General features: G+C 37.4%; 1 protein-coding gene across 21 annotated transcripts in view; it reads right to left on the bottom strand.

The window, feature by feature from the left end:
• ATM (ATM serine/threonine kinase) overlaps positions 1-27,655 on the bottom strand; it is a 128,338-nt gene that overhangs the window by 97,456 nt on the left and 3,227 nt on the right. For 9 of the 21 annotated variants that reach the window (XM_036324489.1, XM_036324488.1, XM_036324492.1 and 6 more), the window contains 14 exons: positions 26,663-26,760; positions 26,466-26,578; positions 24,731-24,876; positions 18,122-18,286; positions 13,074-13,239; positions 12,180-12,418; positions 10,403-10,566; positions 9,225-9,385; positions 7,306-7,677; positions 5,749-5,943; positions 4,879-4,974; positions 3,825-4,050; positions 2,071-2,196; positions 1,401-1,526 (listed from right to left, as the gene is read on the bottom strand). In XM_036324489.1, the coding sequence (XP_036180382.1) occupies positions 1,401-1,526; positions 2,071-2,196; positions 3,825-4,050; positions 4,879-4,974; positions 5,749-5,943; positions 7,306-7,677; positions 9,225-9,385; positions 10,403-10,566; positions 12,180-12,418; positions 13,074-13,239; positions 18,122-18,286; positions 24,731-24,876; positions 26,466-26,578; positions 26,663-26,734 (2,367 nt within the window). In that variant the 5' untranslated portion in view covers positions 26,735-26,760. Of the gene's footprint in view, positions 1-1,400; positions 1,527-2,070; positions 2,197-3,824; positions 4,068-4,878; positions 4,975-5,748; positions 5,944-7,305; positions 7,678-9,224; positions 9,386-10,402; positions 10,567-12,095; positions 12,419-13,073; positions 13,240-18,121; positions 18,287-18,919; positions 19,300-24,730; positions 24,877-26,465; positions 26,579-26,662; positions 26,761-27,655 lie in introns of those variants that run through there. The other 12 variants (XM_036324494.1, XM_036324491.1, XM_036324493.1 and 9 more) reach the window with 12 other exon arrangements.

Here is a 27,655-nt window from a genome sequence, read left to right as displayed (position 1 = left end):
AATATTTTCTCTACCTTGACTGAAATGTAAATTTTCCTTTACACTGAAAATTCTCTAACATAAGAAGCACAAATAAAGAGTTTGCTATTAGGGAGAAGTGATAAATTACTTCAAAAAATACAATTGTCTTTCCTCAGATAATAACTACATATCTTTCACTGTGCATAAACAACATTAAAGTAAAATACCAGTTAATGACCCTAAACATAAGCAAGCAATAATTGTAGCTTACATTTTATTCTTCCTTTTCTCTCCTTCCCCACTTACAGCAAAACATACAATACCACATTACAAAACTAAAAATACATGCTGATAATATTGATACATGGTCATGTACTTAACATCAGCTTTCAAAATGTTTCCAATTATTTTTAACAATTTGAACTGGCTCAGCTACCCCCTCAGGCCCGCTCCAAAACAAAACAAAGACTATACACAGTAGCAATCTTCCCACCAAACATTATATAGGACTATATGGTCAAAAAGAGAGTAACATATGTGCTGGACTTATTTATCTTTGTGGTGCTCACTATCCCTGGTATAGTGGTATGCACATCCAACAGCTAGCAGTCAACACATTTTTATTAAATGAACTAGAGGTCCAGTGCACGAAAATTCGTGCACTCGGGGGTGGGGAGGTCCCTCAGCCGGGTTTGTGCCCTCTCCCAGTCCGGGACCCCTTGGGGGATGTCCACCTGCCAGCTTAGGCCTAAACTGGCTGTCAGACATTCCTCTGGCAGCCCAGGAGCTCTCGGAGGATGTCCAACTGATGGCTTAGGCCCACTCCCCGGGGGGATTGGGCCTAAGCTGGCAGTCAGACATCCCTCTGGAAGCCTGGAAGCCCTCGGGGGATGTCTGACTGACAGACAGACTAAGCCGCAGTTGGACATCCTTAATGCTTCCAAGGAGGCAAGAGAGGCTCCCGCCACTGCCACTGTGTTCGCAACCGTCAGCCCAGCTTGTGGCTGAGCGAACCTCCCCCTGTGGGAACGCACTGACCACCAAGGGGTAGCTCCTGCATTGAGCATCTGCTCCCTGGTGATCAGTGCATGTCACAGCAACCAGTCGTTCCCGGTCATTCTGCCATTAGGGTAAATGTGCATATTACCATTTTATTATATAGGATGAAAATATGCTGGCAGCAAGAGTCATGTATGTAGTATATAACAATGGTAAAATAATCTCTGAAACCTTCCTGAAATGATGAAATTAGTTTCATGAGAAATTCTGATTATCTGTTGCTTTATTCCTCTGGATACTACCTTTTATTTTCCATTCAATTTAATTTTATATCAGTGTGTAAACTTACAAATGGACCAAAAAACAAAAAATAATAACAACACCAACCAGTTATCAATCCCCTAGGAAGGCTATACTGTCAAGCAGGAAGAACATCTTACCTTGTTACAGTTACATAAGCAACTTGTACATAGATGCATCATATTTCTCAATGAAACAATTCTAGATTCCTCATTTGTCTTATTTTTAAACAGAGTAACACTTTCTCCAGCACACTGCATTAGAGACTATTAAAATAAAGAAGGAAAAATTCAAATTCCAGTTAAAATTAAGAGTTTAGTGACTGCTTTTAAAAGTTTTACTTAAAGGTAAAATTAAGTATTTAAGAAGTTATACTTGATTTATAGCATAATTAAAAATTACTAACAATTTTTAAAGGACATATATTATCCCATTTGTACAAATCACACAACTGACAGTAGTACCCAGAGATGAAAATAAGTTTCATGCTGAGTGCCTACTTGATTAATACTCTTAGTCAAGGATTCTTTAGGATAACTGATCACAGGAAAAACTTTTTAAAGATAAAAATAAGAATTTTTGTTAAGATTAAATTTTAATGTAATATTATTTCAATTACTGTATTTATTTTTGGCTTAAAATAATTTCACATCTCAAGGAAGGACACACAGTATCATTTCTTCTCAGGCTACATAAATACAAGGGAAATGGTCAACCTACATAAATATTTGTGTTTTCTAAACATGTACACTAATTTTCCCAGGGATATATTTCATTCAATTAATCTAGAACTTACATAAATTCTCATACCTTGGCTTTCTGGAATAATTCTGATTTATATGCTTCCTCTTCAGTTATTACACCTATATGACAATAGCAACCAAGAACACCCACCAAAAGACTTGAACACCGGACAAGCATTTCTGTATTTGAAGTCTTAAAAGTAAAACACAAATAAAAACATATAGTTTATAAGTAATTTGAGTACACTATGATTATCTATATATATAAAAGCCAAGCGACCGGAACAACGGAACAACTGAATGACCAGTTGCTATGATGTGCATCTGATTGGGACCCCAATCGGCTCCCCGCAACCACCCGTGGCCCCTCCCCCTGCTGACCTGGCCCCCAATCGGCCCCCACCACCCCAATCGGGGGTGGGGACAGCTGGCCAACCTCCTGCGTCCCCTCCCCGCCACCGGCCCGGCCCCGATCGGTCCTGTGCACAAATTCATGCACTAAGCCTCTAGTCTCTTATAAGAAAAAATTTATGTACATAGTAAGAAACATTAAATACAGTAAATTGAGTTAATAGTGGCATAATTCTGGTTATCTCTAAAAAACATCTAAGAGATTCTTGCAGAATTTTGATAACCAGGATTCTCAAGAAAACAGCGGAAGTATGTAATCATGGCCAAGTAAGACATCTCCTCTTAAAGTAGCCCAGTGTTCTGCAAACGAAGGCCCTTAAGTATTTGAAGGAGTAAGAAAAAAAAACAAACCTGATAGGCAAATAGCTGTCTGTAACTCTTAGAACAGACACAGAAATTAGATTTATATAAAGAAATATTAAAATGACCTTGTGAGTTTCTGAAGGACATGAACCTTGACTTATTCAGCTTTTTAGATTCCATAGACTAACACAAATATTTGTTGCAAGTAGGTACTGTTTAGCCAATTTTATAAAATTATTGATTTTGCCAAGGTTACACAGAAAAACTAGATTTTTGTTGTTGTTGTTGTTGTTCCTATATTGTAGGAAATGGCATTTTAGGGGAAAACACAGAACACCGTATTACTTTGTAATGAAAGTGGTTACAACTGTGATCCTGAAGAATGTCAGTAACTAAGGTTAAGGCAGATGAAACAGGCACAGTGTCCCTTCTCTGGTTCTTTAGCTCACTATTCCTGGTTAATGAATGCACTCCTTTGAGTAGCTTATAGTTTTTATTTTATTCAACAAATACTTTATCATCTACCATGTAACAAGGCTTGTGGCAGATACAAAAATCAATAAAAATACATATATGCCCTTTAAGGAACTTATAGCATGGTTTAAGAGGTATTTGTGTATAAAATATATACACAAATTATGGTACAAGGAAGATGCTAAGTATCCTTTCAAAATAGAAGTATTAAGTATTATGAAAATCAAAAGATGAATTACTATGGCTGAGATTATCTAAGAAAGGCTTTAGCAAGGATTGACATTCAGTTTCAATTATATTCTTTGGTGTTATAACAGTTCCCTCCACAAAACTGAGTCACTTTTTCATCAAATTGCTCTACTCAAAACCATTACTATTATTAACCATAAACCCACCCAAAGAATTCTACTTCTATGGTGTTTACCAGAGCTCTTGGTACAAAGAGTATCAAATTATTATTCTTTGATTTTCCTTTTTTCATGCTGTTATCACTATTAGCTGACATGTGTTGTCACTTTGCTTTTAAAAGGAAGCTTCTCACCATTCTTAGTGCCTTTCCTACTTATTTCTCCTTCCTAAATAGTCTACAAAGTGGAATGAAATATGGGCCTTCGTTATTTTTAAAGATCTCACCTCAGATGAATAGTTATTTAGAAGCTGTTTTGACAATCCCAGAAGATAGCGATCCAGTGATTCCTTGAGATTTGGATGGACAGAAAAGCCTCTACTAGATTGGTGCTTTTCTATTGCACATTTTTCCACAACAGCTAAAAAATCCATCTTGTCAAAAGTTGTCTGAAGAAAGAGTTCTTCAACTGCTGAGAATGAAGGCTCTTCTTTCTCATTTTGGTGCTGTTCACTTAAAGAAAGTAAGATCTTTTTTTGAATATTAACTTATTCAAAGACTGTTTATACAAGTATTAAATTATTCTTTTAAATGCTCCTCTTTGGACTTTGATACCTACTTGAACCAAATTTCATTATTCAAGCAGCAAATTTTCCTAACAGATGCACAGAACAAATACAAATTTCAATCTCAAAGAAAACTCAGAAAGTATTAAAAAGAAAACACTAATAACACCAGATATAAATATGAAAATAACATTATAAAGCATTTCCTTTCTTTAACCTTTGATTTCTCCAAAATGTAGATTTTTTTTCATCTTAGCCCTCTTAGGGAGATTAAAAATCTTCATGCCAGTCATAGTAGGAAAAAAAAAAACCAACCCTTGAGTCCATGAACTAAAATGAGGCTTTAAAATTTATTTTTGTTTCCACTTTCTTCAAATATCATTGCCGTTTTTTATCATTCGTTTTTGAAGGTCACATAGTCAGATTTTTCTTTTCTTTTTTTTTAATGACTATTTTATTATTTTGTTTAGATTTTTCTTTTAATTGATTTTTAGGGAGAGGGACAGAGAGAAATATTGATGTGAGAACAAAACATTAATCAGCCACCTCCTGCCAGGGATTGAACTCACAACCTAGGTATGTGCCCCAACTGGAATCAAACCAGCAACCCTTTGGTGCATTGGACAATGCCCAACCAACTGAGCTTATATATTATAAGAAACATTTCCCTAGCTAACAGTTGCGATTTTTTAGTTGACCAATTTAGTTCAACATTTCTAAGATGTAATTAAAGATATAACTTAAAAAAAACACACAACTCTATTAGATAACATACCATTCTGGCACACTCTGGAAAAAATTCATTGCAGCTTTAGAGTTTTTCATAGTGAGACTCACAAGAATTTTCTCCAGTGCAAGATGAGGAAAATTACTATAAAGGAAAATAAAAATCTTCACTTAGAACACCAAAGCCATTTAAAGTATTCTTTAAACTTAAACATTAATGTCTGACTTTAGTATATACCTCTAAAATTTGGATCCAAAATTAAAATTGCTTTCACTTATACTGAATGTCTTAACATCTGAAAGAATTTAAGGAGCATACATTTTATGTTACTATTATTTTTAACACTTTCTAGAAGCAAAATCATGTGCAAATTTGTAAAGCTCATTTCTGAAATAAAACAACTATGAAATTAAAGTACTAGGATCCAGAGGTCTGTCCTCCAATCATTCAGTTCCAATTATTGACTATGGAAAGGTTACGTGGGCAAGCTACTTATGCCCTATTTTGCCTTTTTCTCATTTCATCCATCCGCTAATTTAACATATTTCACCCAGAAGATACTCTCATTATGATTCCAGGATACACCTGAGCTGGATATATGTTCAGGTGGATCTATTTACAGAAGATCACAAAAGAACACATAAGTGCTCAAAGAGTTATATGCACATTCTTTGTGCACATCCCTCTTATTCTCACTGTGTAGACAGAGTGGCAAAAATAAAGTAAAAGTACATGGACTAAGATCCAGGCAAAAAGAAAGTAAACTGTAACAACAAAGGGACTACTTAATATTTGGGCTAGCTCTAGGAAATCCTGCATTATTACTGTAAAATAAAGTCATCTAGCATCAAATAGTAATGGATGGAGCCTGACTTAACAAAACCAAAAAACAACAGCACACCAATGAACTCAAACTACCTGTGAAGAATTGGGGGCAGCTCTGTACTGTTTTCAAAGTCATCTTCTAACTGATAGAGTAAGAGCCACTTCATTATCAATTCCTTTAAAGAAAAACTTCTGTTTACTTCGCATATATTCTGCTCCATTCCCATTTTTACTGTTTCTGGAACTACACAGGTGGTCAGTGCCAAAGTCAAACAGGATATCACAGGACTATAACAAAACAAAGAATGATTAGTGTTATAAGTAACCTCTTTAAGAATGTAGTACTACTAAAACAATAAGGTTTATGAATATTGAGCAAACAAGTGGTAAATTGTCAAATTACCCATAAAAAATTTAAAACATTTAATTCTTTAAAGCTGACTGCAGTAATCTTTCCACATTTAAAACTAAATTTACATTTATTTATTAAGACTTCCTGGACACAGTGCCCAGGGCCGAGCCCACGGCACGTGGCACCTTCTTCCACCGCAGGAATTCTTACCAAAACCACAGCAAAGAACAACCCGCACACAAAGGATGGGGTGGGGTTTGCTGCGGTTCTGTCAGGCCCGTGTTTTGTATCATTTTGCGATAAACGCGGTATTTGCCGTGGGGTTTGCAGACAAAGGATCTATGTTTTTACGGTTTTCTATGGAAGGTGCCCTCGGCTTGGCTCCCTGGGTCCCCCGGGCAGCATGGGGGGGCGGGGGGGGGGGGGCAAGGGCGTCCCCGCCACACGGGCTGTTTTCTGACCGCGGCGTGCTTTTCTGGGGGCGCCCACCCCTCTGTACAAATGTGTAGATTTCACTTTCCGTGGCTTCTATTTGTGAATAAAAGACGCATCGATTGTTAAAAAAAAAAATTAATTAATTAAAAAAAAAATAAAAGACTTCCTGGACAAACATTAAAAGCATCTGAAATAGAATTTAACAATCTTTAACTGAAATTCCAAATTCCGAAAGTCAGGGGGTAGAATTCCAAAAAATGGACACACACTTTGAATAATTATCAATTCCAATGGGTTAAATCTGAAAAGAAAGAAACCCTAACTGGGCTATCAGCTGTTAAAGTGTGGATACATTCTTTTGGGACACCTTGTATACAGAGGTTGTCAAAAGTAGGTTTACAGTTGTCCGTATGGAAATAATACAAGTAATACAATTAATCTATATATATAAAAGCTTAAGCAACCGACCAACCGGCCAACCGGTAGCTATGATGTGCACTGGCCACCAGGGGGCAGACACTCAAGACAGGAGCTGTTGAGCTACCGTGACTTGGCAGCTGCAGTTCTTGGGTGATGAGCCTGATTCCGGGGTGTGTCACCCAAGAACCGCCCTCTCGCAATCTGGGACCCCTTGGGGGATGTCAGAGAGCGGGTTTCGGCCTGATCCCTGCCGGCCAGGCCGAGGGACCCCACCAGTGCATGAATCCGTGCACTGGGCCTCTACAAAAATAAACTCTGTGTTTGCGTACTCACAAAGATAAATCTACTGCTACTTTTGCCCACCCCTATGTGTGTGTATATATATAAATAAAATATGCAAATATGAAAATTGCAAAATCTAATACAATGCATAGTCAACTTACCATGAAGGTCTGCAGGCTGACCCAGTAAATAACTTCCAGAATTCTCTGTCAATCTCAACTAAGCTCCCTTGAATTATGGCTCCAAGTAAGCCAAAATTTTCAGCTTGTATTTGTTCAAAACTTACATTGCGAAAGGTAATAGACCAAATTTTAATCCAGAGTTTCAATAACTCCGACTTTTGTGAGCTTTCTAGGTTTGATTTCTTGCCTTGACACAATGCAATTTCCATAAGGCATCGTAACACATATGGTGTGCGTTCCCCACGTCGCTGTTGAGGTAGAAGCTGACATAGTATCATCAATAATGGTGATAGCTCACAGTTAGGTAAACATGCAGGATATTTTGATATTAATTGAATTACAATCTGTAACCTGAAAAAAATTATAATTAATTTGAAAATTACTCAATTCTACTAACAAGCTAAAAAATCAATGTATAGCTATAGTACCATTTATAATACCCTAATTAGAATATCACCATCATTATTTTCCGTACTGCTCTCATAATACACTGGCTCTTAATTTTTATTAGGCCCTACTTCCTAAAGTGTCAAGAAGTTACAGCTTTTTGTCTAGCTGGGTAAGCTATATTTCCCTTACACAAAAACTTTAAAGAAAAACTATATTAGCAATATTATATTCCTGCGTTATTGCACCCATCCCTGTTCTTCAGCCACCGATAATATTCCTTCAAACCAGAAAAACAAACAAAACCTCAAAAAACAGTTTTTCCTTGACATTAATTCAGTTAATTCAATAAATATTTGCTGTGAGTTCTCCAAAATGGGGGCTACTCAGGAACAGAAACTTTATCTTATTCACTTCTGCATCGCTAATGTTTGGCACATAGCAGCTGTTCAATAAATAACTCTTTACTGAATGGACAAATTAACTAATTGAACTAGGTACCCTCAACTATATAAAACAAACATGAGCTTAAACAAGAGGTATCTAAATAAATACGCTTTCCCCTGCACAACTCAATCATATTTAAATATTACATCAACATAGTAAATATCAAAAGAACACTAATCATAGTTTGACTATAATCTTCAAATTTCCAACAGTCCCTACGCAGGCTGCTTAACCTTTCTCAGTTTCACTTATTTCTTTAGTACAGCAAACAGGCTGAACTGGAAGAATTCTGAAGATTTCTACCCAGACCAACTTTTTTTTTCCACAGAATTCCACTGATTATTTAATTATTTAAATAACTGTGAGTACTATATGAGACAAGAAAAAAAACAGCCTTTTGTCATGGCATAAGGTCCAAATATATGTGATTTCTGGATGTTATCCTTAATTTCTTTTTTTGTTTTGTTTTGTTAATCCCCACCTGAGGATATTTTTCCATTGATTTTTAGGGAGAGTGGAAGAGAGAGGGAAAGACAGAGAGAGAAACACATCACATCGACTGTATAGGGCCCAGGCCGGGGAGGAGCCTGCAACCAACATACGTGTCTTTGACTGGAATCGAACCTGGGACCCTTCAGTACGCACACCGACACTCCATCCACTAAGCCCAACCAGCTAAGGCATCCTGAATTTCTTCCTAATATAATTCTACAAAAAGGTGCTATGCATGTTAACTCTCTTTATACTGAGGTGTACAACTGAATAAATTCCATGAGTCACACTAGTGACTGCCTAGTAGGCATCCAGTCTCGCTTATTCCTTGCTATGGCAATATGCTTAAGAAAAGTGGCCCTGTCCCTGCAGCAGCAGATGAGCCATGGTGGTCGATCTCAACAAGTCCTGGCAAGCATTTTCCCTGTGTCAGTGAATGGTTTGGGAGCAAATGACCTCATTCTGGCCAAGGAAATTATTCTACTGGCTAATGAGATAAAGGAGGTCTTTGTGAGAAAAACGAAATGAGACTAAAAGGACACTGAAAGAGGGGGAAAAAAGTTATATTTTACCAAGGCACAAGTTCAAAATCACTCTGTGACTTCTGGAGATGATCTTTTATTACATCCCAGCCTAATTCTATTTTCCTCTTTTTGCAAGGTACACCATATTCTCTTTGTGTGGTAGTGTAAGACTGGGAAATCTCCAAAGATCTGGTATCTTCATTAAAAACCTGTCAAATAAAAAAATAAAGATTTATTTTTTATGAACTATTAGAAAACAACATCACTCCTCAAATGAAGATACAAGAAGTCATAAAGTAAACAATTTTGCATGACTGCAATGGCTCTAAAGAGAACAAATATTACCAAAAAGAGTATTAGCTTTATTTCTGGTAATATTTACTAAAAAAAACACCAAGATATTTAAAAGCAAAGCAAAAACCTCTTTTTTCAAAGGAATTAAATCATAAATTTAGCATTAAGAAAATATTGACAAGTAAAATGATCTAGGATGTTAACCAAATCTTGAGGGAAAAAGTTTTACTTCAGAAACATTAAGCTATCAAATGATGAATGAGTAACAAAATGTAAAACAGCCACACAATTGAATATTACTCAGCAATTTTAAAAAATGAAATACTGATTCAAGGTAAAATATGAATAAAACCTGAAAACATTATCCTAAGTGAAAGAAGCCAGTCACAAAAGACCACTTATGTATGATAGTACTTACATGAAATGTTCAAATTAGGAAAAACAGATAGGCAAAGTAGGTTAGTGGTGGGTTGCTAGGGACTGGAAGAAGTGGGGAATTAGGACTGACACTAATAGGTGAAAAGTTTGGGGAAATGTTCTATAATTAAATAGAGGTGATGGGTATGAAGCACAGTGAAAATACTTAAAAATACCAAATTGTACACTTTAACACATTGTGTGCTGTGATTTCTAACTCAGTAGAACAAAACAACAACAACAACAAACATACATTAGGGTTAGGGTAATCTTATTTCCTACAGATAATATATTAAGAATGAAAAAGTTCATCATCACTTTTCACTAAATTTATAATATACAGAACAGTTACCTTTTAAGTCAGAAGGCAATTCTAAATATTTATGGTGCTTTGAAAAGAGTAGTTACATGTATATACAAAGCAATTTTATAGGCTTTTTATCAGAACACAGATTTTAAAAGCCCAGTAAAAAAAATTAACAAGAAATGTTAAAATGTGACAAGATCTACTGTACCTGGTGACAAACATCTGCCATCAAGTCAATCAAGTTTTCTTTGACAGCAATGTTACGAGATCCTGAGGAATATTTCCCTCTGCTCCCTATATGACTTATCTCATTAACTAGCAGATCATATAAGTTGTATAAGATACTTTTCCATTTTCTTGATTCATAGGCACCTGTAATTCAAAAAATTATATATATATTCCATTTGTACCACCAATTCCCACAAAATTATTCATCTGTTAAGGTGAAAACAACATTAGAAGACATATGGTCCAACCTTCTATTCAGTACTAATGCCTCCTCTGACAATATCTTTGCCAAGATCTACTTCATATCAGTGTCCATTTCACAGTTAATTGTATTTGTTATAAAATTCTTCTATATTTTGATCTAAACTTTCTCTAATCAACTCAATCAAAATCTCAATCAAGCTTTCTCTAATTTCTTCTCTCCCTGAAGCAAATTCAGTGGATGTTTCCCTCTTTTGTATGAGGACCAAGTTATCTGTATGTCTGTCTAAGAAAGAAACATCTTACCAGTTCCTTCAACTAGTGTACAAATAATATGTTATCCACAATTCTCCTTATCCCAGTCCTCTTTCCCTAGATACACTCCAGTCAACTTATTACTCAGCAATTTAAAATGCTGACTTTACAAAATCTGATGAACATAATACTTCCACTGTGATCTGACCAGTATGGGGGACAATGGGAGATTACTTCCCACAAACAAAACAGAAAACACGAAATCTACTCACTTAGCCTTACACTACAGTAGCATTTCTGGCAGCCTCCTCATCCTGCCAATTTTTGATTCATCCTAATATGCAGTTAACTAAAACCCTAAAAATGCCATACATCTTCTAATAAACCTGATTTTCATCTTGGTGAGAGCTATGTGAAAGATGATAAACTAAGAAAAATTACCATTCTTTGACTCACAGTGATTACATGGGTTAAAAATATATCTAACCATACATACTAGAACTCATGTAATACACACAGCTACCTTTGATTTTAAAAAGTGGCTACAGCAGTTCTCCCTCATTTTAGGGACTATTACTCAATGCAGAATGATATCTTAATAAGGTCATTAAACTAGTCAGGATGAATTGGTCCAAAGGCTAGTACAAGACCAAAGGCAAGCCCAGGCTGAGCATGAGAAAACTCATTCTGTTCCAGGTCCACCCAATAAAGTTCCTGTCTACTGAATGGAGCTACACCATCCAAGCAATACTCTCTTGATGAAAGACAAATGTGAAGGACTAAGAGTGCATGGGTCATTCATTTCTGGTTTCCCACTAAACAGCGGCCTGGAGTAACTATGAGGTTTAAGGCTATATGTATAAATCTTCCTTGGGCCCTGACTAACCTGATTGGCTATTTTCAGCCCTTATTTATCTATTTTATCTTCTAATAAAAGCAATGTGTGGGTAAATAAGACCATGCCTTTTCTAAATTCTTTTACACTTCGTCTATGTCATACCTCTCAGCAACTAATTATTGCTGCATAATTAACTCCTAGAGGGAATAGTAGCTCATATTTGTTTGTATTCCTCATAATATCTAGCATTATACTAATCAAAAGGGCAAGGCAAAAATGATTTTCTACCACAGCTCCAAATTCTAAAAACATGTGTGTGAAAAATATCATCATGACTAATATCATCAGTAAGCACAGCAATCCAAAAGTAGGTCATTACCTCCTACCAAATACGGATTTCATGCTTAAGCCTCTATGTTTCAATGACGAAGCAAATTCAAAACAGCAAAAACTTCCTTTATACCTTTTTCTTGGGTTTTGGCTCCCTTTGGATGATGAATATAAATTTGCAGTTGAAATAACTCAATAATTACTTCTTTTAAGGAATCATTAAGTCTATGTTGAGTCCAAATATAAAGAAAGGTAGGAAGAATTTCATCTCCTAACTCACACACTTTAATTCGAAAGTTAACAGCCAAAGCCTTGAGGAAGATAACAAATGCTGCTAAGATATGATTTAAACCGGGAGAGGTCTGTTCTTGTCTGTGAAAGAAAATAAACACACTCAACTTGGTTTAACAGGGAGAAAAATACACAAACTGAAGACACTTATGAAGCTGCATGCTGAAATAAAACAGTATCTAATTTTCAAATAATAGTTTCAGAACTATTCTCACACACACACACACACACACACACACAAATATCAGCAGCACTACATAGCAACAAAAAAAAAGTTCTTCTTTGGTGCTAAGTATCACTCCTGTTAGCTCTCTCTGCTTCTGGAACATTGTCTAAAATTACACAAAACTAATTTGTAATACCTACCATTTATAAAATGTTTCACATTAATAAGTGGGTAATATGACACAAATATAAGATATTGATATTTCCAAAATATACTATTTTATTTTATGCTTATTCTCAAAAATGGGAAAAACAAAACTACGTAGAGGGCATTTAGCTTTCCTGCCATTAGAAAAGCAAGAAAGAGGTCTCACTTAGGAACATCATTTCACGGTCTGCACGCAGGATATTCAGGAAGTGTCGGACCTAACTAGTACTTCCTTTGGGAATCCACTAGTCCTACTATAATGAGCCAAGTTTTAAAAGTTGGTAGAATTTTTCGTTACTGAATCAAAAACATGGTTTTCAAGATCAAATGGATTTTCAATAAAATACAAAAAGATTAAATTACCTTGCATTCTGAATAGCCTTAGAAAAACAATCCAAAAATTTGGAATTTAATCCATCAGTTTGTGAACAGCATCCTTTAGTCACAGCATGAATGATTCTAGCCAATAAGACTCTGTTAATGTCTTGTGAAGGATTAAGATATAGCTTGAAGTACACAGAAAACAATTCTTAAAAAAAAAAAAGTATTAGTTATGCTTTTTAAAAAGAAAAGTATCAAATCATTTAACTTAAAGGTCACAATTTAAGTTTCAATAATTCCACACAAAAATAAAGGTTTAAATAATACTATTTAAATACAGTGAAAACATTCCATCAATATTAATTGTATCCTATCTAATAATAGACAAACATGGTAATTGACCATACCTTCACTACACCTCCCATTGGCTAATCCGTGCAATATGCAAATTAACCACCAACAAAGATGGCAGCTAATTTGCATACTGTAGGCAGGGCGGGTCAGCGCCATCCCACTTGCCCCGCCACCATCCGTGCTGGGAGCCAGTTCATCCTTGCTGTTTCAAGGGACCTGGCATATATGGCATACTGTTCTTAATATGTTTGCTCACCTTCTTGGCACTATATGTTTTAACCAAGGTCACCTCTCTGAGAAAGGTTGTTTCCCCAGGTAGGGATTTTCCCCTGAAGTTAGGGAGGGAATAAAACCCCTTAACTAAGTGCCAGGTGGGTAATTAATCACTTTAACTATGAACAATCATGGTTAAGCTACATAATCTTTACTCCCTGGAATGGAGATAAGAAACGCCCTAACCTTTGGAATAGAGATTGATAGGATTGGAATCAACTGGTATAAATACAGATGTAATAAGACAACAGAGACAGAACCTAGACACAGAACCTAGAGACACACAGAACCTACACAGAACCTAGAGACAGAAGAACTTCGCTGGAGAGAACATGGCAAAAGATCCTGGACCCAACCTGGCTTCAGAAATTGGCAAGAGAACCTGACTAGAACCTGGTGACTGAACCTGGCTGGAGAACCTGGACAGAACCTGGCTGGAGAACCTATCGAGAGAACATGGCAAAAGATCCTGGACAGAAACTGGCCACAGAACCGAGAGACAGAACCTAGACACAGAACCCACACAGAAACTAGAGACAGAACCTAGAGACAGAACATGGCAAAAGATCCTGGACAGAAACTGGCAACAGAACCTAGAGACAGAACCTAGCAAGAGAACCTGGCTGAAGATCCTAGAGACAGGACCTGGCTACAGAACTTGGTTGGAGAACCTAGCCAGAACCTGGCTACAGAATCTGGTGTCCGAACCTGGCTGGGGAACCTGGGGAACCTGGCTGGAGAACCTAGCAAGAGAACATGGACACAGAACCTGGCAATAGAACCAGGCAAGAGAACCCAACCATGCTGATCAACTGAACGCTGCCTCCGAGTCTTTCCTTCTTCGCCGACTCCGTCCACACCTTTGGGGACCCCTGGACCTGCTGGGGTTGGACCCCAGCACATCCGGGCCTGCTATTTGCCACCCAGGGCGGTGGGGTGGAACAGCACCATCCTGCCTGCCCTGCCAGCTGTCTGCGACCCGGGGTGGCGGGCGTCCCGTGTGCAACCCGACCCAGGGCAGCTGGGCGGGGCAGCAGTGATCGGCCGGCCTGCCCAGGCGTCCCGTGTTCAACCCAACCTGGGGTGGCGGGGCAGGACAGTGTGGCTCCTCTGTCACCACAGCTTCCTCATCACAGCTCCCTTGGGGGCCTAAGCCTTTAGTCAGACATCCCCGAGGGCTCCCTGGCTGCCAGAAGGATGTCTGACTGCAAGCTTAGGCCTGATCCCCCGGGGAGTGGGCCTAAGTCGACAGGTGGACATCCCCCAAGGGGTCCTGGACTGCAAATGGGCACAGACCAGGCTGAGTGATCTCCCCCCCCCCCCAGTGCACAAATTTTGTGCACCGGGCCTCTAGTTTTATATAAGTTGCGTTCAAGACAGGAACAACTTAAGCAGCAGAGAACAGAAACATGTTTGAGAGCCAGACTTCAGATAAGCAACTTAACTTCTCTAACCCTATGTTCCTTCATCTAGGCCTAACAAAGCACTTGACACAGTGCACATTCCAGATTTGTTTTGTTTTGTTTTAATGCCATTGGATTAATAGTAGACACTTTATTTCTCACAGAAATAACAGTAGGGTATGTTCATTTTTGCGTAAGTTCCTCAATGTCAAAAGCAAAGTGAAGAGGAACAGGTGAAACAGGTATGAACACTGAGCTATGGAGAGAAACCCCAAGCTTATAATAATTAAGGAAACTTGCCCTAGCTGGTTTGGCTCAGTGGTTAGAGTGTCTGCCTGCAGATTGAAGGGCCCCAGGTTCAATTCCAGTCAAGGGCACATGCCTGGGTTGCAGGCTCCATCCCCTAGGGGAGGGCGGGGGGGGCGGGTGCAGAAGGCAGTCAATCAATGATTCTCTCTCATCATTGATGTTTCTGTCTCTCCCTCTCCCCTCCTCTATGAAAACAATAAAAATATATTTTAAAAAAAATAAAGTGTAACTCTTTAAAAAATAATAATAATATTAAGCAAACTTGTCCTTTGCTCTGCAGGAAGCCATTAATCATCTCTATCAACATCTCTTTCTCCCAAGGCTCACTATACAAACATATCTAAAAAACAACAGTCTGGAAAAAAAGCAACTCTACCAGGGCTCTAATTATCTCTTTATGGGAAGAACCTGCATTAGCAATTTTGCTTTTCATTGTGTTGCGAGATAGGTCTCAATGCATTTCACATTTCTGCACATCTCATGAGGGGATCGAGCCTGAAACCAGGGAATTGAACCATGAGCTCCTAGTTCACAGGTCAATGTTCAAACACTGAAACACACCGTTTGGGCAGGGTTTGTTTGTTTTTCTAGTTTTAGATAGAAGCTCAGATCATTGACTTGAGATCTTTCCTTTTTTCAAAGGATTAATATTTTTGAGATATAAATGGCATATTATATTAATTCCAGGTGTACAATATGATTGGTGTATTCTGCACAATGATCACCACAGTCAGTCTAGTTAATATCCATCACCACCATAGTTACCAAATGTTTTCCTTGTGATGAGAACTTTTAAGATCTACTTTCTTAGAAACAATAAAATTTATAAACTACTGCAATATAAATCTAGTAACAATATACAAATTCTATATACCGATAATAACACTGACATCCATAAATCAAAATAGACCTACATAAGTGAAGAAATATATCATGTTCATGGAATGGAAGAGTCTTCAATATTAAGATGTCTCTTCTTCCTAAAATGTTCAATACATTCCATGCAATCCCTATCAAAACCCCAGCAGGATTTTTGTAGAAATAAAAAAGGTGATTCCAAAATTTATATGGAAATGCTGACTCAGTCCTAGGCCATCTTCTCATCTCACTCTTAAACTCTTTCCCTTGACAATCTCATCATAACCATAGCTTCAACCACCACTACTGCCAAATATGTATTTTGAATGTAAACTTCACTTCTTGAGCAGAGTCCTCCTTAGAGAAGCAAGTTTCAGAGAAGGTAGCTAACTAGGAAAATAATTCAACAAAAGGGCCATTACAAGTGGTAGTAGTTTGCTTAAAAATAAAAAAGGTTTTCAGAGAATATGCCAAATGATGGAAGCATAGTAAAAGAAGGGTTGCCTTCTTTTTTCCCCACTGAGAACTATGGTTATAAGTAACAATCTAAAATTCAAATCTGCAAATGTCCTAAATACTTAGGGTGGACCACTTTGGTGAGAGACTTGTTGGAGCATGCTAGGTATTACTGGCCTATTCTCCAAAGGCTGCCACAAGCTTTGTGGAAGGCTGTGTTTGTGATAAAACTAACCTTGTGTTCAGAACTACAGCAAAGGATCAGATGATGCCTTAGAAATAAATGCAACAGCTGAGCAGGCTTTTATTCATGTGGGAACAAAGAGTGTCAGACAGGGCACTGATTAGGTCATGATTTTATGGTTCACATATATCTCATTTTGAAATGATAAACTGACAGTAAACAATAAAGACAAATGTCTTTTAATTTAGTTAGCACAATTTATCTTAAATACTTTTCAATGAAAATACTGAGTTTCTAAATTTTCAGAGGTGATTGTATTGGAAGACTTTGACATCTGGCTTAAAGTGATCTTATTAGAGCCAAATTCCTTTTTCATTAAACCATTCAGACCCAGAAATGCTTCCACCTTTGAAATCAATAAACTCAAATGTTTCACTCTCTGACCACAGCTTCTTTCCTTTGTGGTCAGTTAGTACCTTTCACTTAAACTGTCAACATACGAGGTTCCTTCCTGGTACCCATGACCCTTTAAGACCCAGAAATGTTCCACATTTGAAATTAATAAACTCAAATCTTTCAGTCTCTGACCATAACTTCCTTCCTCTGTGATCTCTCAGTACCTCTCACCTACAAATTGTCAACAACACTAGATTCCTCCCTGCACTCTACTAATCGTATAAGTCACACTGGGTCCTACATAACCTATGCTAACACTTTTGATTTCCATTACATTATCAGTGTCCTGCTAATTGCTTAACCCAATGGATACTTCTATGTCTTACCATTTCTACAACACTTAAATGTCACACTCCTTTCAACTTGAAACTCTTTTGCTTTCACTTTTATGATATACTCTGTTTCGGTTTTCTTTTTTCTACCTTAATCATGGTTGAGTTTAAGTGTCATTGATAAGTGAACTCACAGCACCCAAATATATCATATTGCATTGTAATTTTGGTTTACTTGTTTTTTTTCTGCCACTGGTCTAGCAAGTCCTTGAGGCTAGGAGATGGCATCTTTCAATTCTATAATTCTATTTCTGATAGCAGACACCTAATATATTGTCAGTGAAAATAATTTAGGAAGCACATAAGAAATGCAATCTTAGGGTCAAATTCTGTAATCATTTAATTTTATTAAAGTAATGTTAAACTGTGAGGTCATTTAGAGATACAGAAAGACTCTTAACTACTCTTTTGGGGAAATATCATTTCACAAGGAAAAATTCATTAAGAACAAATTTCAAAACATACCTAGCCACTGTTGCTGAGATATTTCACACCAGTATTTTCTCACTGAAAGAATGTCCTTAAGCAGTATATTGCTACAATCGGCTCTATAAATGGCACCATTAGATGAATCTTTCACTGTTTCCATGATATAATTCAAGAGTTCTTGACATTTTAGCCTGGGTGCTCCTATTTGAAAAATAAAATAAACAAATAAATAAACACACATAAATCTTCAGAAAAAAATAATTAAGAACACTTGGAATGGCAACTATATAAATATAAATAATTCCTTAAATTACTATTAATTAATCTCCTCACAGAGCAGAAATTAGCAAACAATAGTTCATGAGCAAAATTCTGCAAGCCACCTGTTTTTGGAAATAAAATAGCAGAGTTGAGTAGTAGAGACAGAGATTATGTAGCCTAACAATCATTCATTCCATCTTTAATAATTCACTATTTCTGGCATTAGACCTGAAATGATCCAAAGTTTCTTGGTACTTTAAAAAAGTGAATTTATTAGAATAACAAGATTATAAGGAGAGTATTTATTTTGAAAAGCAAAATGACTTCCAAGACCTATAACAGTATTTATGGCATATAAATATATAAGATTGTAATTTTTACAGTTTTATTTATGAGGTCCTGAATATTCAGCATTAACGGATATATTCTTTTTTTTTAATCCTCACTCAAATATATGTTTTTCACTGATAAGAGAGACAGAGAAAAAGGGAGAGGGAGAGAGAGGTAGAGAGAGGGGGAGAGAGGAGAGAGGGAAACAGCAATCTGTTGCCTACCACATGCACCTGCACGTACCTGGACAGATCAAAGCGCAACCTAGGTATGTGCCCGTACCAGGACTCGAACCACAACCAGTGCACTGAAGGGTCCACACTCTAACCAACTGAGCTACACCGGCCAGGAAAGAAATTCTTGAAGGTAAGAGTAAATTTAAAAATTAAGGCTTCCGTCATGCTCCTGGTCATCCTACCATGGCTCTGTCACAGGGGCTTCCTGGGCAGTATCAGCTGCGAACTCCTTGAAACCTTGTGCTCACTGGGTTTTGCCACATCAACATAATTGATGTGGATATCACTGATGTCAGCAACCTCAACTGGCAGTTCTTATTTCAAAAGATCTTCTAGTTTTGAAGATCAAAGGTCCAGGTTGACAAAGACAGTGTACGGCAGTATTACCTGAAAGCGAGTATCACAGCCCATCATGACGGCAACATGAACCCCAACTATGATGTGGAATATTTTTGACAATTTATATTGGTTATGAATGCTTTAGATAGCAGAGCTGCTTGAGACCATATTAATAGGATGTACCTGGCACCTGATGTTCCTCTTATTGAGCATGGAACTGCTGGTTATCTTGGGCAAGTAACCACTATCAAAAAGGGTGTACCTGAGTGTTATGATTGTCATCCCAAACCAACCCAGAAAACTTTTCCCAGCTGTACAATTCATAACACAACTTCAGAACCTATTCTTTGCATCATTTGGGCAAAGTAATTTTCAACCAGTTGTTTGAAAAACAATTAAGTAGTATATACTGCGAGAGCTGACACTGAAGCTTCCTGGAAACCAATGGAAGCTGAAGCCAGAGCAGGGCACTGAATGAAGAAGGTGACATTAAACCTATTTCCACAAAGGAAAGAGCTAAATCAACTGAATATAATCCAGTTAAACTTTTCTTTTCTTTTTTATCAATCTTTTTACTGATTTCAGAGAGGAAGGGACAGGGAGATATAGAAACATGGATGAGAGAGAATCACTGATTAGCTGCCTCCAGCACCCCCCACCCCAACTGGGGATGGAGCCCACAACCCCACCATGTGCCCTAACCAGAAATCGTACCGTGACCTCCTGGTTCATAGGTCAAGACTCAATTACTGAGCCACACCAGCCGGGCCAGTTAAACTTTTTACCAAGCTTTTTAAAGCTGGTATCAGTTATCTTTTGACAATGGGCAAACTATGGGGAAAAAGGAAATCTCCAGTTCCACTGGACTAGGCTGAAGGACAGAGTCAAAGAAGAGACCAATGTATCAGATTAACAAAATTAATCTGTTAGGTCTAAAAAAACAGCAGGTTCTAGATGTAAAGAGCAATGCACATCTTTTTCAATGAGCAATGAGACTTTGAGAGTTCATTTAGCAGAAAAAGGGGATTGAGCTGAGCTCATATGGGACAAGGATGACCCACCTATAATGGATTTTGTCACCTCTCTTGCAAACTTCAGGATGCATATTTTCAATATGAATATTAAGAGCAGATGTGATATAAAATCAATTGAAGGGAGCATTACTCCACTATCAATTGCTGGATTAATAGTATTGGAAGGATTGAAGATTTTATCAGGATAAATAGACCAGCACAGACAATGTTGTTTTTTCAATCCTGACCCTAGGATATTTTTTTTTATTGATTTTTTAAATAGAGAGGGAGAGAGCGAGAGAGCAATAGAGAGAAAAACAACGATGTGAGAAAGAAAGAGCAATAGGTTGCCTCCCGTACGTGCCCCAACCAGGATTAAACCTGCAGCTTGTGTGTCTGCTGCCTTGGGTTTATCAATCATATTTACGGTAGGTATACTAAACTATTTCCTTTTATAAAACTCACTTGTAACAGATGTGTAGGTTAAGAGATCTCCACTGTTTGCCAAGGATGAGTACTTTCTAAAATAAAGTTTTTAATGACAATGTTGCTTTTTAATTAAAAAAATTTTGAGCAAATCATACTGATGTCACAGCTGAAATTTTATCATATTTCAATGTTAACAATCTTAAATTTACATACAATATTTTTTAAGCTATGAGTGTGCTCCACAAGACATTATGTATATCTGAATATATTCTAGTTTTGAATTTTCTTATGAGATTAGTTATATTCAGAAGTATTAGACTAAGCTAAATTAATATACAGTGATATAACTAGAAAATAATTTTTATGTAAGGTTTGCTTCATAATTTTAGGCACGTGGCCAATAATCAAATGCACAATCATATGTTCCTCTGTTGTAATATCCTGTACAACTCTCTCTTAGAGTCCTTATAACATTTTCTTATCTGTAACATGTTATATGATTACATCCTTATGGAAAGTAATTGATCTCTACACGGAGTGTCCAAATTATTATGACCACCTGACGTTTGTAGGCAAATTAGCTATAATTTCGCGCTGAAGTTGCTAGAGGGCCAGACCATTATAAATAGGGAAGTGGGTTCTTTACCATGACAGAAGTGATTTTTTTTCTGAAGTATGGGTAAACAACACGATTTAACAGCCTTTGAACGTGGGATATATTTGAACGTGAGTGGCCAGATTACTATGACCATCAATACTTCGTTGGGCCACCTTTTGCCTTCAATATTGCAGCGATTCTTCTTGGCATTGACTCCAGGAGATGTTGAAAGGTGATGCGAGGAATCTGACACCATGCCTGATGAATAGCACTATCCAGTTCTGTGATATTTGATGGTTGTAGAACCAGCTGCCTGATGGCTCTTTTAACTTCGTCCCACAAATGCTCAATTGGATTGAGATCTGGTGATTGTGGGGGCCACCTAAGCAAGCTAAAGTCTCCCTCATGTTCTTGAAACCACTCCTGCACAATAGGAGCACCGTGGTATGGCGCATTGTCTTGTTGGAAGAAGCCATCTACATTGGGATACGCCATCAACATGATAGGATAATCTTGATCAGCAATGATACTTAGGTATGTTGTGCTATTCAGACGTTGTTCCACACGAATTAAAGGGCCCAAATCATGCCAGGAAAACATGCCCCAAACCATAACACTGCCCCCACCAGCTTAAAAGGTTGTACTCATGCATGTGGGGTGCATGCTTTCATGCTGTTTCCACCAAATTCTCACTCTGCTATCTGCATGATGCAACTGGAAACATGATTCATTGGACCACATGACTTTTTCCTAGTGCTCGACTGTCCAATCCTTGTGTTCCTGTGCGAATTGGAGATGTTTTATCTTGGTAACTGCAGACAGCAAAGGTGTTCGAATAGGCCTTCGGCTTCCATATCCCATACGATGCAGTGTATGGCTAATTTGCCTACAAACATCAGGTGGTCATAATAATATGGCACTCAGTGTGTGTGTGTGTGTGTGTGTGTGTGTGAGAGAGAGAGAGAGAGAGAGAGATATATAGATAGATATATAGATATATATCTATCTATCTATATATATGTATATATCCCACGTTCAAAGACTATTAAATCGCGTTGTTTACACATATCTTCTACTGTCGTGGTAAACAACCTGCTTCCCTATTTATAATGGTCTGGACCTCTAGCAACTTCAGCGCGAAATTATAGTTAATTTGCCTACAAACATCAGGTGGTCATAATAATCTGGCCACTCGGTATATATCCCAACATATAGCCCAGTGACTGTCCAACAGTAGAAGTTAATAAACATTTGTTAAATCCTATATAATAAAAGGGTAATATGCAAAGCAACCAAAAGGTGGAACAACCGGTCCTTATGAAGCTCACTGACAACCAGGGGGCAGATGCTCAACGCAGGAGCTGCCCCCTGGGGATCAGTGTGCTCCCACAGGGGGAGCACCGCTCAGCCACAAGCTGGGATAAATGCTGGTGAGCACAGCGGCGCTAGCAGGAGCCTCTCCTGAACAGTAGCGCTAAGGATGTCCAACTGCAGCTTAGGCCTGCAGGGAGCAGGCCTAAGCCATCAGTCGGACATCCCCCAAGGGCTCCCGGACTGCTAAAGGGCACAGGCTGTGCTGAGGGATCCTCCCCCTACCCGAGTGCGCAAATGTCATGCACTGGACTCTAGTAACTATATAAGTTAGTATCAGAATGAAGTCATAATTCCTTATGGCCTTAATCCCAATGTATTTCCTTCCTCTATAAAATTTGACAAGTGTTTCAAAAATTAAGCTGACAGCCCTACCTGGTTTGGCTCAGTGGATAGAGCAGTGGATAGATCATTCGCCTGCAGAATGAAGGGTCCTGGGTTTGATTCTGGTCAAGGGCACATGACCGGGTTGGGGGATCGATCCCCAGTAGGGGGCATGCAGGAGGCAGCCAATCAATGATTCTCTCCTATCGTTGATGTTTCTAACTCTCTCTCCCTCTCTCTGAAATCAATAAACATATATATGTACATATATATTATGCTGACTTTCTTTTTGAATGAACTTACCTCAAAAGGACGCCTAAGCTGGCTGCATTGGTTTTTTTAGGAACCTCATGGAACTTAACATTTTTCACAGTGGGATTTTCTAGTCTCTAGAATATCTATACTTTGTACAGAAGTTGACAAATGCCTACATTGAGGAATGAACAATATTTGCTTACTGGTTACTTCCCAGATGCCTCTTTTCTCCTAATCTCTGATGTTTTCACTGTACCTTGTATACCAATGCCAAGCAGATCTGGCAAAGTCTGGACCTGTGTTTAAATTCCCATCAACCCTCCCAACATTTGAAAAAACAAAGAAGTGAGATGACATGATAATAATGCCCTGGTTCTTGCTTCAAGGTTAAAGATGTTCAAGGTACAAAGTCAAACCTGCAGGAAAAGAAAACCTTAAATAAAAACACCACTTTTCAACCAACTGAGCCACACTGGCCAGGCTGGGCTTTTCTGATTCTTAAACTAAACTTGGTATCATAAAGCTGTCCTTATCTATGAAGAGTAAACAAAGTCTAACCCCAAGAGTCCCTAAACAAGCACTGATTCCAGTTTTTCATGATTGTGTAAAGCTCCTTTCCTTACCTAAGTCTACTAGGACCCTGCATTTTGGTTCAAAAATATCAACTATTCAGAGTATCAACTGTACAAGCTCAATGGGAGAGATGTGGCTCATCAGCAGAAACAAAATTTGGGTTTTTTTTAATCAATAGTAAGTATACTGTTACTTAAAAGTGTGGGTTTTGCCCCGCTGGCATGGCTCAATGATAGAGCATTGATCTATGAACTAGAAGGTCACAGTTCAATTCCAGGTCAGGACACATGCTTGAGTTGTGGGCTCAATACCCAGTGGGGGGCATGCAGGAGACAGCCGATCAATGATTCTCTCTCATTATTAATACTTCTATCTCTTTCCCTCTCTGAAATCAATAAAAATATGTATATTTTTAAAAAGAGTGTGAGTTTTTATTACCAAGAAAGCAATGTGATCTTAGCATTAGTAAAAGTATACAACAAAGGATGTCAAGTCCTGCTCTACTCTGTAGCAATTATAGCATACCTATAACATTGGGTCCCACAATTTAAGAGAGGTAGAATTAAACTGAAGAATATTCAGAAGAAACTGATACTCATATGCACTGAAGGAAGTAGGTCTGTTTAGCATAGAAAAGAAGACTTAGGGGAAATATCTAGGCTAACTTCAAATATCTTAAAAAAGCAATCCAAGAAGAATAGCTGTTGAAATAATTTTTAATCCTTTTAACCCTGAGATGTTGATATCATTTCATGTTTACATAAATTCCTCCAAATATTTGAAACTATATTAAAAATCATTATATGTGCTAGAAATGAGAGTTAGCACTCAACTTTTATCTCACCATATTCATACCAAACTCATGCAACAATCGCCTATGAAGCCAATTATTTATAATAAATAACATAGCACTTACTTTTATTTGCACATTTGATGAAATATTTAACCAAGCTACTGATTTCTTGCATTTTTTTCTGCCTTGTGGCTTGTGTTGAGGCAGAAACATTTGGTCTTGCTGTTTTTAGACATTCTGTTTCTTTCTGAATATATTTCTGTAAAAATCTTCAGGAAAAAAAATGGAATTTCAGAAACTCATTAAATACTTAAATTATTATAATAGCTTCAAAAAGTTCTTCATGCCATCATAAAGAACATCTTATAAATCATAGTTTCAATCAACGTACCAACTAAATGATATAAATTTCTTTTTCAATGCCGTAGCCCCAGAATACCAATTTAGAATCTGGTCTGCTCTTATTCTCTAACCTTCATGATTTTCTATTGTTTTATTTACTGCCTGCTTTCTTATTTTATCACTACTGGCCCAGTGCACGGATTTTTGGACATTGAAAGGAAATTAATTAGAAGAAATATTTTAATATCGCTATTCGTCCTTTCTCTGTAATAGAAATGTCAACCAAATTCATGATCTACGACAGATCGAAACACATGCGTACGAGTGGCACTAGCAAGAGTTTTATGTATCTCACACACGCGCGAGTCAACTTAGCCTTTTATATGTATAGAATAAACTTGCTTAATTAGACCTGCTTTCACATGTAGCTAAACTTTTTCCAGCCCAGTGAAGCACTCCAACTTCTCTTTCAAATGGTCAACAACACAGCATTAACCATCAACACAAAGCAGAGTATTATTGTAGATCACGCAGGGAGAACAAAGGGTAAAATATTTAACTGCAGCAGAACTTAATAATTGAAAATTGTCTTAATGCATCAATTCTCTTTGAAGTCCAGCAACCAATTATAGCTTTCCAATTATATGCCTGAATTTTATTTAACTGCATTCATATATAATTATCCTAAAATTCCTTTCACTTTTCTATTATAATTTAACATCTGGTAGTTTCTTAAAGTAATATTTAAAGGTGTCAAAGTAATAATAATGCACTTGTCATAATTTGACCTTACTCTCTAATTTAAAACAGCCTTATGAACTAACTGATATGAAAGGAATTCTCTCTACTCTTGAATGAAATATGCATAAGACATTTTACTGAAAAAATGATTTAAAATTAATTGTCTCTATATAAACATCTATTAAAAATTATGTTTCAGCCCTGGCTGGTTCGGCTCAGTGGATAGAGTGTCAGCCTGAAGACAGAAAAGTCCCAAGTTTTATTCTGGTCAAGGGCACATGCCCGGGTTGTGGGCTTGATCCCCAGTAGGGGGCATGCAGGAGGCAGCAATCAATGATTCTTTTTCTCCCTCTCCCTTCTTCTCTGAAATCAATAATAATATATAATTTTTAAAATTATGTTTTAAATAAATATTAAGTGCCAACTTCATATGCAAGGCACAATGTTATACAGGAGACAAAGAGAAATAAAATCTAAATATAGACCCCAAAAAATCACAACAGAAATAAAAATAAAAAACAAATACAGTAAAAATATTAGAGCCTGGCTGGAATGGCTCAGTGGTTGAGCACTGACCTATGAACCAGGAGGTCACAGTTTAATTCCCAGTCAGAGCACATGCCCAGGTTGCAGGCTCGATCTCCAGGAGGGGGCATGATGCAGGAGGCAACCGATCAATGATTCTCTCTTATCATTGATGTTTCTATCTCTCTCTCCCTCTCCCTTCCTCTCTGAAATAAATAAAAATACATTTTTTAAAATTAGAATAAAATACCTAAAAACAGCATCCCAATTCAAATATTTTCCTTGTTTGGAATCTGAATGTCGATCTAAATGTTGAACAGTTTCAGGATCCCGAATCAGTTGCTTAAATTTCTCAACTTCTTTCTGAAAATGAAAAAACATGCACAATAATGGGTTACCAATCACACACTTGTTTCAAGCAAAGACTGAATTTAAGTAAGTTACTACCCTTCGTTCCGTAGCTCTATCATGTTCTAGTTGACGGCAGCAAATAAGCAGATCATTAAGCGCTAGACTCATGGTTCAGGATTTCAGAAAATACATCACTGTAAAAACAATACATACATAAAATTATTTCAGACTGGGGCATTAATATACAGTTAGAGCTACAACTACAGGCATATTGTGATCAAGGGCAGGATGGTTTTTCTTAACATTTCCATACTTAGATGAGGTTTTCTTAGTATATACCACAACAAAGCTTCAACATGCAATGTGTACTTTGTGTGCAGTAGCAAGATAAAAATATGAAAGTTATAATTTATTTTTCTGAGACCTCTTCTAAGAAACACGACATTTAAACTGAAACACAGCCCTAACCGGTTTGGCTCAGGGGATGGAGCGTTGGCCTGCGGACTGAAAGGTCACAGGTTCGATTCCAGTCAAGGGCATGTACCTTGGTTGCGGGCACATCCCCAGTAGGAGGTGTGCAGGAGGCAGCTAATCGATGTTTCTCTCTCATTGATGTTTCTACCTCTCTATCTCTCTCCCTTCCTCTCTGTAAAAAAATCGATAAATATATATTTTTTAAAAAATAAATAAATAAAAATAAATCGAAACACAAAAATGAATGGAAGACAGCCAGGCAAAAAGTAAGGAAAGGAGCACTTAAGGATTTAACACTGACCATCTGAACTATTTAAAAGCACCCTTCCCTATGTGTAATGACATCGTATAGCTGAGCCAAAAACATAAATTGCTTATGCTTTGGGATTGAAATGCAGAAGGTTATCAGAGCTAGGAAGCCCTGCATAGCATTTCTATCTTAATTGGCTTTATGATTCTCATTTAATACATAAAAACAGGAGGAAAATGATATTCTTGTTTTAAAAGGAAATGATGGAAATGATAAGCCATAATGATATCCTTTGCAAATGTCAAAGGTTAACTATATTTTACTGTGCCTTAATACCACTGCAGTAGCTCTCCTCCTTTGGTAAT

Source organism: Myotis myotis, unplaced genomic scaffold (assembly GCF_014108235.1).
Source record: "Myotis myotis isolate mMyoMyo1 unplaced genomic scaffold, mMyoMyo1.p scaffold_m19_p_10, whole genome shotgun sequence".
Lineage (NCBI taxonomy): Eukaryota > Metazoa > Chordata > Mammalia > Chiroptera > Vespertilionidae > Myotis > Myotis myotis.
This window is presented reverse-complemented; position numbering and strand designations above follow the sequence as displayed.